Here is a 13,873-nt window from a genome sequence, read left to right as displayed (position 1 = left end):
ATTAATAAGCCTTCAAATTTCTTATCTTTATAGAATAAAAAGGATGTGAAAAAATGGTGAAGAATTGAAAAAAAAATGAGGTAAGATAGTATGAAATGATGAAAATGATGTGAAAAATGGGGTAGAAATGACTTAGTGTTTATAAATAAATAAAAATTAGATTTTTTTTTTTAAATTTCGTCAAAAAAAAAAAATCAAACTGTAACCTGACGTCAGGTAGCATGTGCTTGGGCTGGCCAGCCCATTGGCTGGTTCTCCTATTTTTGGTCAGGTGGGGCCCACGAGGCCTTTGCCCTAACCCTCGATTAAAGACGATTTTCATGTCAAAACGAGCTATTTTTAGCTCTATAACCCTGTCACCGGATCGGTTGGAGATGGCCTAAGTACACATGCCAAAAATTTCCATTTTGGTGCACATGATACGAAGAGATAAGGAGAAAGGCATTTTATGCATAAAAGCAGAGAAGTTGTGGGAAATCTTTATTTGTTAGGCTACAAAAGCAGAGCCAATGTGACAGCAAGAAAATCAGAGCAAATACTATGCGCGTTAATTTTCGATATATGAGTGTTTATCTTGAAAATTACCAAGTTGTCCAGACCGAATAGCTAATGAGCTAATTACATTTCTTGGTTGAATGCGGAGCGTGCCAACTTCGTGATCGAGCTCGAGCTCGGTTGATGAGTAAATAAGTGGTGGTGGTGTCGAACGAGATGCTAACTTCTGTTTTTCGCGACTGCAACTGAGAAAGAAACTTGTCTCGGCTTTCGGGTTCTAGAACCTAAAGGCAAGACTGCTAGTTTATATGAAGTTCAATAAATATTCGGCTTTCAATGTGCTGAATGACGTAACTTGGTAACACCTCACTTCGTTAAGAAAGCTAATAAGGTGACCTCTTGTAACAAGGATGCAATGACCCTTTGTTGATAGAGATTTGGATAAATCATCAACCGAATTTGGAGTAGAGCTATTTCAACAAATTGCAAGGTACTCCTTGATCACTTGATTCTACGGCTCCAGAGCTATTTCTACAAATTGTAAGATGTCGCCGATTGTTAAGTACAGAGCCATTTCTACAAATTGCAAGGTATGCTTAACGAAGTTAGGAAGATCTGTATTTTTCTCAAAGATGAAAGGATTTCGCATAGAGCAAAAGTTTGCACATGATAGATTTGTGTGTCGTCTCGAAGGTCCTTGAATGTTGTATGCAGCTTCACATTTACGGGGTGAGTCTTCCCAGTGAACAAAATGAATACGAGATATTCCTTGTGATAAATGATCCTCACTTGGTATTATCGACTTAAGCCACGTGCACCAGATCGACTCAAACCATGCAATAGAATAGGATAGAGTCCTGATATTTCAAACCCCTTTTGTGATTTGGCACCCTCATCTTAATTTGGTGGGGATGAAACTCCATCTTTATCTCTTCTTTTTATTTTTTGGCATCTTAGGCTTTGACCAACCACGCCGTGCATGCATAATTTGCATTCTTTATCTCTTCTTTTTATTTTTTGGCACCTTAGGCTTTGACCAACCACCCCGTGCATGCATAATTTGCATGGAGGGTAGCTAATCCCCATGCTGCCATGCACAGTCATAAATCCCAAACACGTGCCCACTTTAACGAGAGATTTTTCAGTGTGATCGGCACACGAGATGGTACACCACATGTCATTATATAAATGATGAGATTTATGTGTTAAAAAATTAATAACTTAAAAAATAATATTTCTCACCATTTACATAAAAATAAGTGATGTACCACCTGTGTTCCTGTTACAATGAAAAATTTCTCCACCTTAACAATCCTTCATCTCTTTTGAATTTGTGGAATTGGAAAGCAAAAATCGAAACCGTGATTGCGTGGGAGAATGACTCTATCATCTTTACTTTGTTGCTGTCAAAACATTTTAAATAAAAACTCCAAGATGATTATCATGATAAAAACGAATGATAAAATCTTAAAGAAGTTATCAAAAACATTTATTTACTCTCGAAGCTATCAGAGGGTCTCACTCAACGGTCTCGATTGCACGGACGGGCAGATAGATTAAAATTGGGTACAAACAATGGGTCATAAGAACTAAGCTGCTCTTTGTTGCCCGCGTTCATTGTCATTTTGAGCAGCAAATGCAACGCTATCAGGAGACTCGGGACACCATGTTGCATTTCAAAACGTCACACTTGATCGTAGTCAAGACCGGATGCCACAAGCCTATATGTATCGATGATATGAGAATGTGTTATTACTCTCTGCCTTGTCACACAAGGCATTAACTTCCAGGGGGGCTCCTGTCAAATATCCTCTCCCTTGCCTTACATGCCTGAAACTTAAAAAGACCAACCTTAATATCCTCGAAACCACATAAAAGGAGGTCGTGCTTAATGAAATGTTGTGTCTGTGGTTGGCTTTCAAGTAGGGAGTTTGAACAAAAAGAACATATCGTTGTACTCGTAAGAGAAAATGTTCTTCATCTTTCCTCCCGACTTCTTGGCAACCAAACAGAGAATTTTGGAAATGAATGTGGAGAAGATCGAGTTAGGGTCGAGGATTTAACCTGCTTTTCCCAATTTGTACAACTTGTTACTAAAGCGAGCAGACTAACTTGCACAAAAGCACCAACTTGTATACCAATCCAAAGGCCCCTTCCTCTTAGCTGTGTCCAGAAAGCCAACACGATAGCAACGGGGATTCCACAAAGATAAAATGCTCCAAGGTTGATGTAAGCCCCTATGTGCTGCCACCCAGTTCCTCTAGCAACACCTGATTTAGCAGTTCAAGAAACATATCACATTAGATCCAAACACTATTCCTTATAACAATGCTTAATTGTGTAGTAATACTGGCAGAAGATAAGGCAACTGACCTGAAAGGACCCCGTGCATACTGTCTAGTATGACAGACAGGCAAACTAGAGGGACCATGACTGTGACGTAATCGATGACTTCTTTCTCGTTGCTAAAAGTGTAACCAAATACTTTCCGGCAGGCATAGAGGGTCGTGGTTGTTATACTTGTCTCTGCAACTGCAAGAAACATCGCAGCAAAAGTAGCTATACGAGCATGTTGTGGATTACCAGCTCCCAGTTCATTTGAAACTCTAGTACTGTGGAACACCCAAAGGAAAGAAAAAGACAAGTTATTGCTTATTAGAGATATTTTTATGCAAATTTAGCTGCATTGCGATTTAGCACGCAAATATGTACGGTTTGATGGAACTTCAGAGTTGAGACTTAAGTGCTCAATGTTTGAGCATACCTTACTGCAGCACCAAACCCATATGGTATTGCATAGACCGTTGAAATCGCCAGAAGACTGTCCAACCAATCAATTAGAATAACCACGAGCTTTCTAAATGGAGATCAAACTGAAATTATAATTTTTTTCCTGCATCGTCCTTAGAATATCTGATTGGCATCTAAAATGCAACAAAAACAGAAAACTTACCATGCAGACAGAACTGAGGTTTCAAGAGCCGGATTTGGTAAAAGTCCAGACAGCAATATAAGCAGCTCGAATGACCACCCCTCAAGGCTACAACCATCAACAAGAACCAAGACAAAGGACAGAGAAAATTGTAAGACTAAGAAATTAAGCATATCGAAATCTTTTCTTGAAACTAAAATACAGGGAGAAACTGGCTACCATTGCATTACTGCAGAAGGGAGGGCAAAGCGAAAGAATTCTCCAATTCCATGGAATATATCCTTCGAAATTGGAGCACGAGTTTTTGAACAGGCAGGGGAAAACTTCATGTATAACCAAAGAAAAATCACATTCAACCAATAGGAAATGCCGATTGCTAATGCTCCTCCAAGGTGTTCTAATCCAGACTTGAATATTAGAATCCAGCAGAGAGGAATATGAAATAAAAAGGTGGCGAAAGAGGTTACGAGCAGAGGCATTACTAAACTCTGTGTTTGAAAGTATCGAATCAGCGGTTGAAGAGTTGCATAAGCAAATAGACCAGGAATAAGCCAGATTATGTATTTTCCGGCTTCGCGAGAAATCGCAGGGTCTTGACCGGTGAAAATCAGTATCTCCTCCATATAAATCCATACCAAAGATAAAGGAAGACAAACCATGTTGAGAGAAAATATAGCAGTGTACGTTAGAAGTCCAAGTTTCTGATATTGCTCTGCTCCATATGCTTGCCCACATAAAGTTTCCAGTGCACTTGCCATTCCCAACTGTTCATATAGATTATTAGACACAGATTATAAACATCTACGCTACGAAAATCGTCATTATTTCGATATTAGTGTTGGAAAAATTATGGACCAATTGCTATCACATGGAAAATCAAGAAATAATTCATGCAATTATATATCAAAGTAATGCATGCACATGAGTACGTAACTAATGTTAAATGAACATGACATAATGGATTAGAAAAGCTTGAAAAAACGGTCAAGGCACATTTTGTACACTCTGTTCTTAAGACAAGTTTATGCCCCAAGACGGTGCTTATGGTTGATCGGCGCTTGTCTCCCAGGATACAACGACCACGTCCTTGTAATAGTAGCACTCCACTCGCAAGGCTCCAAGGAACCACGATTATGTTGAAAACTCTCTCATATGAACTCAATAGGACATTACACAACCCTTTAACAATCGTGCTTTGAATATGTGAGTGTAAAAGTTGTTAAGTGACTGTGGAAGGCTTCCCTAATTATAGAATTTGAGATATCTCTTTGGAAAGCATGTGACTATTCATGAAGAATCAAAAGTTGCAACTCTTCGTTAGGATAGACATATATTTTCACCAAAAGGCATCACTTATAATTTCCATTCAATTAAGAAATTTAATATAATAGTATTAATATTCCAACAATTAGTACTACATCTATGCTAAAATTCATACTATATTATCAGTAAGTTGTGTTGTAAGATAGATGCATGGACACAATGGTATTCCCTCGTATCCTCATGTCGTATTCCTTCGTGGTCATACAACAATTCTCCGTGTTAATATGACCCTGTCGATTGTATCCCCGTGTCCATGTCCGCTTCCATGCATCGTAGTTTCTAAGATTCTCATTAAGAAGTTCCATGATATACATATAACACTCACAGCATTGATCCCAGCATGGTTTGGGAACAATTTTCTGTACATGAAACATTTCAGTGGACAAAGGAGTTATGGAAAGACAAATTAATCTGCAGTAGAGTCCAATTAAACACACATTATTTCATATAATTCGTGATTAGGCGTTAATTATGATGGCAAAGCCCATAATTTACAATGGTGGGTGGGAGCTTCAAAGGTAAAGTCTTGCATAAGAAATAGGCAAGAGCAGCTTAGAATATCGCATTGCCAAAAGAAAGGAAGTTTTGTGCATTCTATGTATGGTGAGGTTAATTGGCATTTCCACAAACAGAAACCAAACATCAAAAAGAGCAATGGATATTAAAACAAGAAGAAGATGGAAGATAGACTTACGAAAAGACTGAAGCCGGTGGCGCCGGCGAGGGAGATGGCTATGGAGGAGCTGGAGAGAGCAAGTTCACCCAGGTGACCAACCATCATCATTGAAATAAACCGCAGCATGTACTGGGATAGAACCACAGCAACCATTGGTCCTGCTATGCATCCCAACCGCTTTACTTCTTCAAAAAAAGAAACCCATGTTAGACAACTACTACTACTGCTTGAATTTCTACTGCTTCGTTGTTGCTCTTCTCTGTATTTTGGCAATAGCAAGCTCTCTTCCATGGCGGAACTCAGTCTCCACGGCTGCCTCAGGAGCGGATGATCAACCAAGCCTAATAGCCTTGGACGCTGGAAATTTAGAAGTTTTGACCTATACATTGTATATGCACAGACTCGAAAATATCATTGCAAGTTCTGTGATAAAAAGAGGGCACACTAAAGACAAATATCGATTTAAAAATGGCACGAATGGAGGAAGTCACAAAGCACAGCAGCATCTCCAAGGCAGCAGCATCCCACGTGCTGCCCATGCTTCACCGAACCCGTTGCAAGGTCTTTCTGCTGAACTACTGTTGCATCCATTAATTCTGCATATACTAAGGTCATCTCCAACTGAAAGGTTCAGAGTGTTAGAGGGTCGAAAATAGCCCTAAAATCATCTCCAATTGAGAGCTAGGCCTGAGGGCTCGTGGGCCTCATGAAATCTGAAAGGGCCAAAGGGCTGGCCACATGCAGCCAGCCCCAGGCTGGCTGGAAATTTTTGAAGTAGTGTCGATTTTGCTGTCAGTTATAACCGATAGAAAAAAGGAAAATGGTACAAATAGCCGGAAAATTTTGAAATAAACGTCTATCTGACAGAAGTAGTGGCGGTTATAACCGCCACAAATATGGAAAATTTTAAATATAACAGCTAGCTGACATCAGCTAGCCGTTATTTTTGAAATTTTTTTTTTTTACGAATTTTTTTTAAATTGTTTTTTTTATTTTTTAAATCTATTTGTTTCCTATAACTTCCTAAACCATTATACAACATTAAATTAAATTAAGTAACATGAAACAACATTAAATTTAAATAATAAATTATGTTTGGTCTTATAGCCCTTTGGCCCTCGGTTGGAGACAGTTTTTTGTGACATGGCTAAAACAAGCTCTATAACCCTTTGGTCCTCGTTGAAGATAGAAGCAAATATGATTATGTACTGTTCATTAAAATATTAATTTCTTGGAGGGTCAGAGGGCTAAAACGAGCCATCTGGCCAGCCCTCGGTTGGAGATGGCCTAAACCTTGAATTTTAGATAGCGGAGCTACCAATCGTATCATTTCAGATTCTTCATTTTTTTTTCCCAAAAGCGCATCTTCATCAATAACCACTGTTAAATTACCATCAGCTCTTCAGCCAAAATCACTTCTACAGGAACCATACCATTCAATTCAAATATTACCTTAAACAATGTTTTATGTGTTACTTCTTTTCACTTAAATTCATGTCTGCCAGTCAAGTCACTGATTATCTAAACTGTTGTGTCGTTTTGTTTCCCACTTTCTGTGTCTTGCAAGACTTGGCTACGGGGAAGATGATTGGATCAGGTAAGCAACGTGATGGTCTTTATTTATTAAATGTCCATGTTGCAGCAAACGCCTCTCTCCTGTCAAGTTTCCTATTCCTTCCTTTTGTGGCATATGCGACTTGGACATCCTTCACCTACTCGTCTTAAATTAGTAATTTTTTCTTTGTCCTCAAACAATTTTTCTTTCAATAATAATTGTACTGCTAAACAAACCAAACTTCCATTCCCTTTAAGTTCTATAACAACTCATGCTCTCTTTGATTTGTTACATTGTGATATATGGGGTCCTCATAAAGTTCCCACACATCTGGGAGCTCGATTCTTTCTTACCATTGTCGATGATTTTACTAGGTGCACATGGGTTTTTTTTTATGAAACATAAATTTGAAACTCAACACCTTTTAAAATCTTTTGTTACTATTGCTTACACACAATTTCGTGCAAATATAAAAGCAGTAAGGGTTGACAATGGGTATGAATTCTTGTCCATGAAAGATTTTTTTCAAACCAATGGCATTGAATATTAACGCACATGTGTTTACACTCCACAACAAAATGGCGTTGTCGAACGTAAGCATCATCACATTCTCACCGTTGCATGTAGCTACGCTTCTAATCTCATGTACCCCCTTTATTTTGGGGTGAGTGTGTATCCACCGTTGTCTATCTCATTAACCGATTACCATCTTCCTTGTTATCAAACAAATTCCCTTTTGAGTTATTATATAAACATCCATCATCTTTTGACCACTTGAAAGTTTTTGGTTGCTTGTGTTTTGTTATTGTTGTTCACCCTACTCATAAATTCGACCCTCGTGCTAATCGTTGTACCTTTGTTGGATACCCCACTGGTCAAAAGGGTTATAGACTGTATGATTTGGAAACTAAAAAAATTATTTGTCAACCAACGTTAAATTTACTGAAAATACCTTCCCTTTCCAATCTCTACCTTCATCCCCTCTGAGCCCCCACCCTTCCCATGACAACGGGTCCCTCGTACCATTCACATGGCAAGTTTACCTTTTTGGTGAGATAAGAAAGGCATTGAATGCATAAAAACAGAGGGATTATGGAAAATCTTTATTTGTTAGGCTACAAAAGCAGAGCCAATGTGACATAAAGAAGAACAGAGTAAGTGTTACAGGGCTGATTTACAGTAAAATAAAGCTGTCATGTCAAAAAAGGCAACCCGAGTCAACAAAATTCTCCATTTTGCAAGTAGGTGAACGTTTATCATACGTAATTTTATTCTTGTTTTGCAAAAAAGCAATTTCTACAATTCAAATCCATGACCTTTCAATCTACACGTTAATTTTTGAAATATGGGTCATGATCTTTCAATCTACACGTTAATTTTCAAAATATGGGTTGATATAGTAGAAGTGATGTTTCTATTAAGTATGTGATTTTAATCGTTTATTGTGGATAAATTGCAGAACAAAACTAACTCAACGGAGTTTTTGTCAACTTCACACATTTTATAAAATTGCTGATTCATCAGAACTCAGTTGCTCTTTCTTGCCAGATATTGCAGTGGACCTGCCGCGTACATTCTGATACAGATTTTGAGCAGGACACCATGTTACATTTCAAAACGTCTATTTCACATGATCGTAGTCAAGACCGAATGCCACAAGCCTATATGTATCAACCATATTCGAATGCGTTATTACAAAAAATTTTGGTGCCAGAAATATGGATCAAGCTAATACTTTATTCCTTAATCCTGCTACAGAGAGAATTGTGCTCGTCAAAACTCATTACTCTCTGCCTTGTCACACAAGCCATTGGCTTGTTGGGGCCTTCCCTCAAATATCCTCTCCCTTGCCTTACTTGCCTGAAACATCAAAAGACCAACATCAAAATCCTCTCGGAGGCCATGTTTAATCAAACGTTGTGTCTGCGGAAGGCTGGCAACTCCCATTAGTTTTGGATAGGTGCTCTGTTTAAGTGCCAAGAAGAAACAAGGAAATACCGAAGCAGTGGGGAGTTTGAAGAAAAAGAACACATATTGATACAGTTTAAGAGAATGGAAGTCATAAGATACAAAATGTTCTTCGTCTTCCCTCCCAGATTCTTGGCAACCAAACAGAAAACAGTGGAATAATCGAAGCAACTGGAGAAGATTAACTTTATGAAGAGAGTTAGGGTTGAGAAACAGACCTGCTTTTCCCAATTTGTACAACTTGTTACTAAAGAGAGCATCATGGTTTGCACAAAAGCACCGACTTGTATTCCAATCCAAAGGCCCCTTCCTCTCAGCTGTACCCAGAAAGCCAATGTGGCTGCAACTGGAATCCCGCAAAGATAAAACGCTCCGAGGTTTATGTAAGCCCCTATATGCTGCCACCCAGTTCCTCTAGCAATACCTGATTTAACCATTCACAAAACACATAACATTAGACTGAAACATGAAAGAACTCAATTATTTACTGCTAACAGGAGAAGATAAAGAAATAAACCCGAAAGGACCCCTTGAAAACTGTCAAGGGTAACAGACAGGCAAACTAGAGGAGCCATGGTTGTGACGTAATCGATAACTTCTTTCTCATTACTAAAAGTGTAACCAAATACATTGCGGCAGGCAAAGAGGGTCGTGGTTATTATACTTGTCTCTGCGACTGCAAGAAACATTGCAGCAAAAGTAGCTATTCGAGCACCTTGTGGGTTACCAGCTCCTAGTTCATTTGAAACTCTAGTACTGCACAATAAGCAAAGAAAGAAAAAGATAAGCTGATGGTATAAATGTAATCTGACGGTAAAAATGTGCATGAACATACCTTGCTGCAGCACCAAACCCATATGGTATTGCATAGAGTGTCGAAATCGTCTGCAGACTGTCCAGAACAATCAGTTGAGAATAATCACATATTTTCTACATGGTGATCAAATTGACAAACTGATTTTTATTGTACAGAATATATACCATACAGACAGAACTGAAGTTTCAAGAGCCGGATTTGGTAAAAGTCCAGACAGCAAAATAAGCAGCTCAAATGACCACCATTCAAGGCTGCAACCATCAACGAAAATCAATGGAGAAAAAAAAAAAAAAGAATTGACGTTGGACAGAACATATTGTAAGAATCAAGCATAGTAAACGTCTTCTTGAGACTAGAATGCAAGGAAGAAGTTGACTACCATATCATTATTGCAGAAGGGATGGCAAAGCGGAAGAACTCTCCGATTCCATGGAAGATCTCCACAGAAATTGGAACTCGGGTTTTGGAACAAGCATCAGAAAACTTCATGTACAATGCAAGTAGAATCACATTCACCCAATACGAAATACTGATTGCTAATGCTCCTCCAAGGTTGTTCAGTCCAGACTTGAATACTAGAAGCCAACACAGAGGAATATGGAACAGAAGGGTCGCACATGAACTTATGAGCATAGGAATTACTAAACTTTGCGTCTGAAAGTATCTAATGAGTGGCTGAAGAGTGGCATAAGCGAAAAGTGCGGGAAGAAGCCAGATTGTGAACTTGCCGGCTTCGCGAGAAATTACTGGGTCTTGACCCATGAAAATCAGTAACTTCTCCATATAAATCCATATCAAAGATAAAGGAAGGCAGACCAAGTTGAGAGAAAATATAGCAGTGTAAGTCTGGAGTCCAAGTTTCTGATATTGTTCTGCTCCATACGCTTGACCACACAGCGTCTCCAACGCACTAGCCATTCCCAACTGTTCAAACAGCAAGTTACAAAATCCACTTAGTTATTAGACACAAATCTATATAAAAACCAGTACATGATCAACCCTTTACCAATGCACGGCTAATGGTTTCAATATTGCATTAATACACTGAAACTTGCCATCTACGCCGAAATTCGTACTTAATCATCATCAATTTGGTGCTTATAAGATTATCATTAAGTAGTTTCAAGATATACACCATAGCATCCTCACATCTTTGGTATTTTTACAAACCAACGGTGCACACAGATTTAACTTGTGGACAATGTTTATACAAGAAACTACGATGCATGGACATGGACACAGTTACGGGATACAACACGCCACGGAAATACAAGGGTATGCCGTCGTGTCCAAGCAAAGTAGACAGGAAACGCTTTAGTGGACAAAGTAGTTATGAGAAGACAAATTAATCTGAATGTGCAACTGTTGTCATGCAGTGCCAGTGAAAATTAACAAAAGATGCCCCAGCAACACTCGCGTTAATTTATATAATCCGTGATTAGCCGGCCTCATGATTGATGGCAAAGTGCTAGTGATTAATTAATCAATAAAACCTGAAACCTTTGGCCAAAGCAAAAGAAACCAAATATATTACAGCCAAAAACGAAATAGACGTCAACAGGTCAATCTCTTTGTGCTGTGTAACTCTGTCTCGTCTCTTTGACCCAGTGCAGTGTATGTATTGAGTCATTCATTTCAACACGTCTTTGGTAATATAGTTTTAGAATCCGTGTCGTATTCGTATTCGTATTCATCAGATAATATCAGAGCAAGTGATACAAACTAGCCAGATGCAAATGCTACTGGGTAAAGATTAGAGCAAAAATTCAAGGACAATCTGCAATAAGAAGTATAATCTACAATGGTGGTGTAGAATATGGCAGACGTCTGTTAGGCCAGTTCATTATGGTCTTTCTGCACCCGAGTTCGAGTCTCTCACCCGACAAATTATAGTAGTTTAGAATAACGCAGTTTGCAAAACAATGCAATCTTGATTCATAAGCAACAAAAACAGTTGGACGTTAATTCCAAAAGATACAAAGGAGGAAGGAAAGGCCTAGTTTGGTACTGGTTCTGAAAAAAATGACTATAAATCAAAAGTACTTTAACAAAAAAACTGCTTTATTTCTGCTCAGCAAATAATTTTTTTTCCAAGCACATCAATACCAAATTAGCCCAGAGACTTACGAAAAGACTGAAGCCGGTGACGCCGGAGAGGGAGATGGCGATAGCGGTGCTGGAGAGAGCGAGCTCGCCCAGGTGGCCGACCATCATCATCGAAATGACCTGCAACAGGTACTGAGATAAAACCACGGCAACCATGGGACCCGCTATGCATCCCAACGTTTTCACTTCTTCGAAGAAAGAACTCCACGTCAGAATACTAGTGTTACTTCTTCTTTCTTCTCCGTATTTCGGTAACAGCAAGCTCTCTTCCATGGCGGAGTCTGCAGCGGAAGCGTGGAGCTGGATCGTCGGGGGCCGCGTGCCTCACTAGCCGATGAGGGAGAAAGTTATGAGATTTCACGGAAATTGACCAAAAGTTCACATTTTTATACGACTCTGCGTATATACAGCCAATATGACAGCAGGAAAAAACAGAGCGGTTTTGTGAATCCTTAATTTATTTGCTAGGCCACAAAGGAGGCAAAGATTAGGGCTTAGATACCACAAAAAAAATAGAAGAAGATATTACACACAAAAACAAACTTGATTTAAGTCTTTTTCTTACGTAATATATTATAAATAGTCCAGTTTATTAAATTTAGTCTATCTTTTAAATTTAGGATCACTTTATTATTAATAATTATCTCTATAGTGATAAGTTTTAGGGTTGGTTTGAGATTATGGTGCTTTAAAAAAAACAGTTTATTAAAAATCTAGAACATCAAATGTGTTTGATAAAACAAAAAAAAAATTGTGGTTTTTAATAACTGTTGTCAGTAACACTAGAAAAACATAAAAAAAAAAACAGAAACATGGTTTACCATGCTTTAAAAAAAAAATAAAAAATTCAAAGCAATTGGTGCCCATTTAATGAAATTTTGAAATGACAAGTATACCCCCAAACGCTCAAACACAATTTTTTTGGTAAAAACACTTTTAGGTAAAAAAGTTTACTAAGTGCGGCTTTATTTTATAGGAGTTCATTCTCACAGCATAAGTAATTTTTTTTTTAAGAAGCACATTAAAAATTAAATTTCTTTCTAATTATCCCTTTAATTATTATTTCTTATTTATTTTTCTTTTTGTTATTTCTTGCTCTAAACCCCATTCATATCTTGCTTACAAATATAATATAGATTCAAATATCTGTTACTTAAGTTACGTCGTATGTTTTGCAAATGAATTTATGTTAGAATATTAGTTTTTTATTAGAAGATATTAAGCTAATTTTTTGAAATTAGAAGATGCATGAAGTTAGAAAATTTTAATTTATCTCTAATATTTAAAAAAAAGATATGAAATGAGCATAAAAGAAATAAAAGTGGAGAAAATGTTAACTTTTGTTCTAATAAAAGACTGATAACGTCGGATTGGTTCATTTTTCTCTAGTGGCGAATTCAGGATTTTAAACTCGGGGGTCCCAATAATAAAGGTCAAAAATCATATGCAAAACAATATTACAAATTATAAAATCATAATTCAAGTGTCCATTACGAGGTTTCATAAGTTACTAGGGAGTACCTAAGTTATTGATTATCTATATGGACCACTAACTATAAAACACCGGTCAAATAAAACTCTTCCCAAACTCCCATTATCTTTCTAACAAAACACACCATTTTTCTCTTTTACTAGTTTCCAAACATCCACCTTCTCTCTCACTAAGAACATAGCTGCCACACCTCCACCAACCGCCTCCCTCCCCATTCTCCCGAAGCCATGGCAGCTCCATCCCCAAATTTCACCAACCCATGACAGATCATATCCATCTTACTAACCTTATGTAGGAAATTTCGCCCATAAGAAAAATTACCAAGGTGGTTGAAATAATTTGGAAAAATTTAGGCTTATGTACTACCCCGCCAGACGACAGAGAAAGGTTGGAGGAGAAGTGGGTGGCACCGATGGATGAGACCATGGTAGAGCAAGGATGAGAGAAGCTGGAAGGGTCCCTATTTCCTTTCTTCTCCGTGCGCGGTCATCTTCTCCGAGAAGAAGACA

General features: G+C 38.1%; 2 protein-coding genes across 4 annotated transcripts; both read right to left on the bottom strand.

The window, feature by feature from the left end:
• Window positions 1-2,452: 2,452 nt before the first annotated feature.
• LOC103947167 (protein DETOXIFICATION 12-like) lies at window positions 2,453-5,760 on the bottom strand. Its single transcript, XM_048572918.1, has 6 exons — window positions 5,445-5,760; window positions 3,647-4,191; window positions 3,458-3,535; window positions 3,260-3,352; window positions 2,869-3,107; window positions 2,453-2,765 (listed from the first exon to the last, which is right to left on the bottom strand). Exons 1-6 carry the CDS (start codon window positions 5,715-5,717, stop codon window positions 2,473-2,475), a joined length of 1,521 nt encoding a protein of 506 aa, XP_048428875.1. The 5' UTR covers window positions 5,718-5,760; the 3' UTR covers window positions 2,453-2,472.
• A 2,618-nt stretch (window positions 5,761-8,378) lies between these two features.
• LOC103947065 (protein DETOXIFICATION 12-like) lies at window positions 8,379-12,377 on the bottom strand. 3 transcript variants are annotated; one of them, XM_048573068.1, is made up of 7 exons: window positions 11,894-12,377; window positions 10,146-10,690; window positions 9,931-10,017; window positions 9,785-9,841; window positions 9,614-9,705; window positions 9,168-9,373; window positions 8,379-8,841 (listed from the first exon to the last, which is right to left on the bottom strand). In XM_048573068.1, the coding sequence occupies exons 1-7, from the start codon at window positions 12,143-12,145 to the stop codon at window positions 8,755-8,757; spliced, it is 1,326 nt and encodes a 441-aa protein (XP_048429025.1). In that variant the 5' UTR covers window positions 12,146-12,377; the 3' UTR covers window positions 8,379-8,754. The 3 variants fall into 3 exon arrangements, with proteins under 3 accessions (XP_048429025.1, XP_048429024.1, XP_048429026.1); XM_048573067.1 differs by having other exon boundaries at window positions 9,467-9,705; window positions 11,894-12,375; XM_048573069.1 differs by lacking the exon at window positions 11,894-12,377 and adding an exon at window positions 10,773-10,907 and having other exon boundaries at window positions 9,467-9,705.
• Between the last annotated feature and the right edge of the window lie 1,496 nt (window positions 12,378-13,873).

This window comes from the organism of the source record quoted next, unplaced genomic scaffold (genome assembly GCF_019419815.1).
Source record: "Pyrus x bretschneideri cultivar Hongxiangsu unplaced genomic scaffold, Pyrus_bretschneideri_v1 Contig63, whole genome shotgun sequence".
Taxonomy (NCBI): domain Eukaryota; kingdom Viridiplantae; phylum Streptophyta; class Magnoliopsida; order Rosales; family Rosaceae; genus Pyrus; species Pyrus x bretschneideri.
The sequence above is the reverse complement of the archived record's forward strand: the minus strand, read 5'-3'. Positions and strand labels throughout refer to the sequence as shown.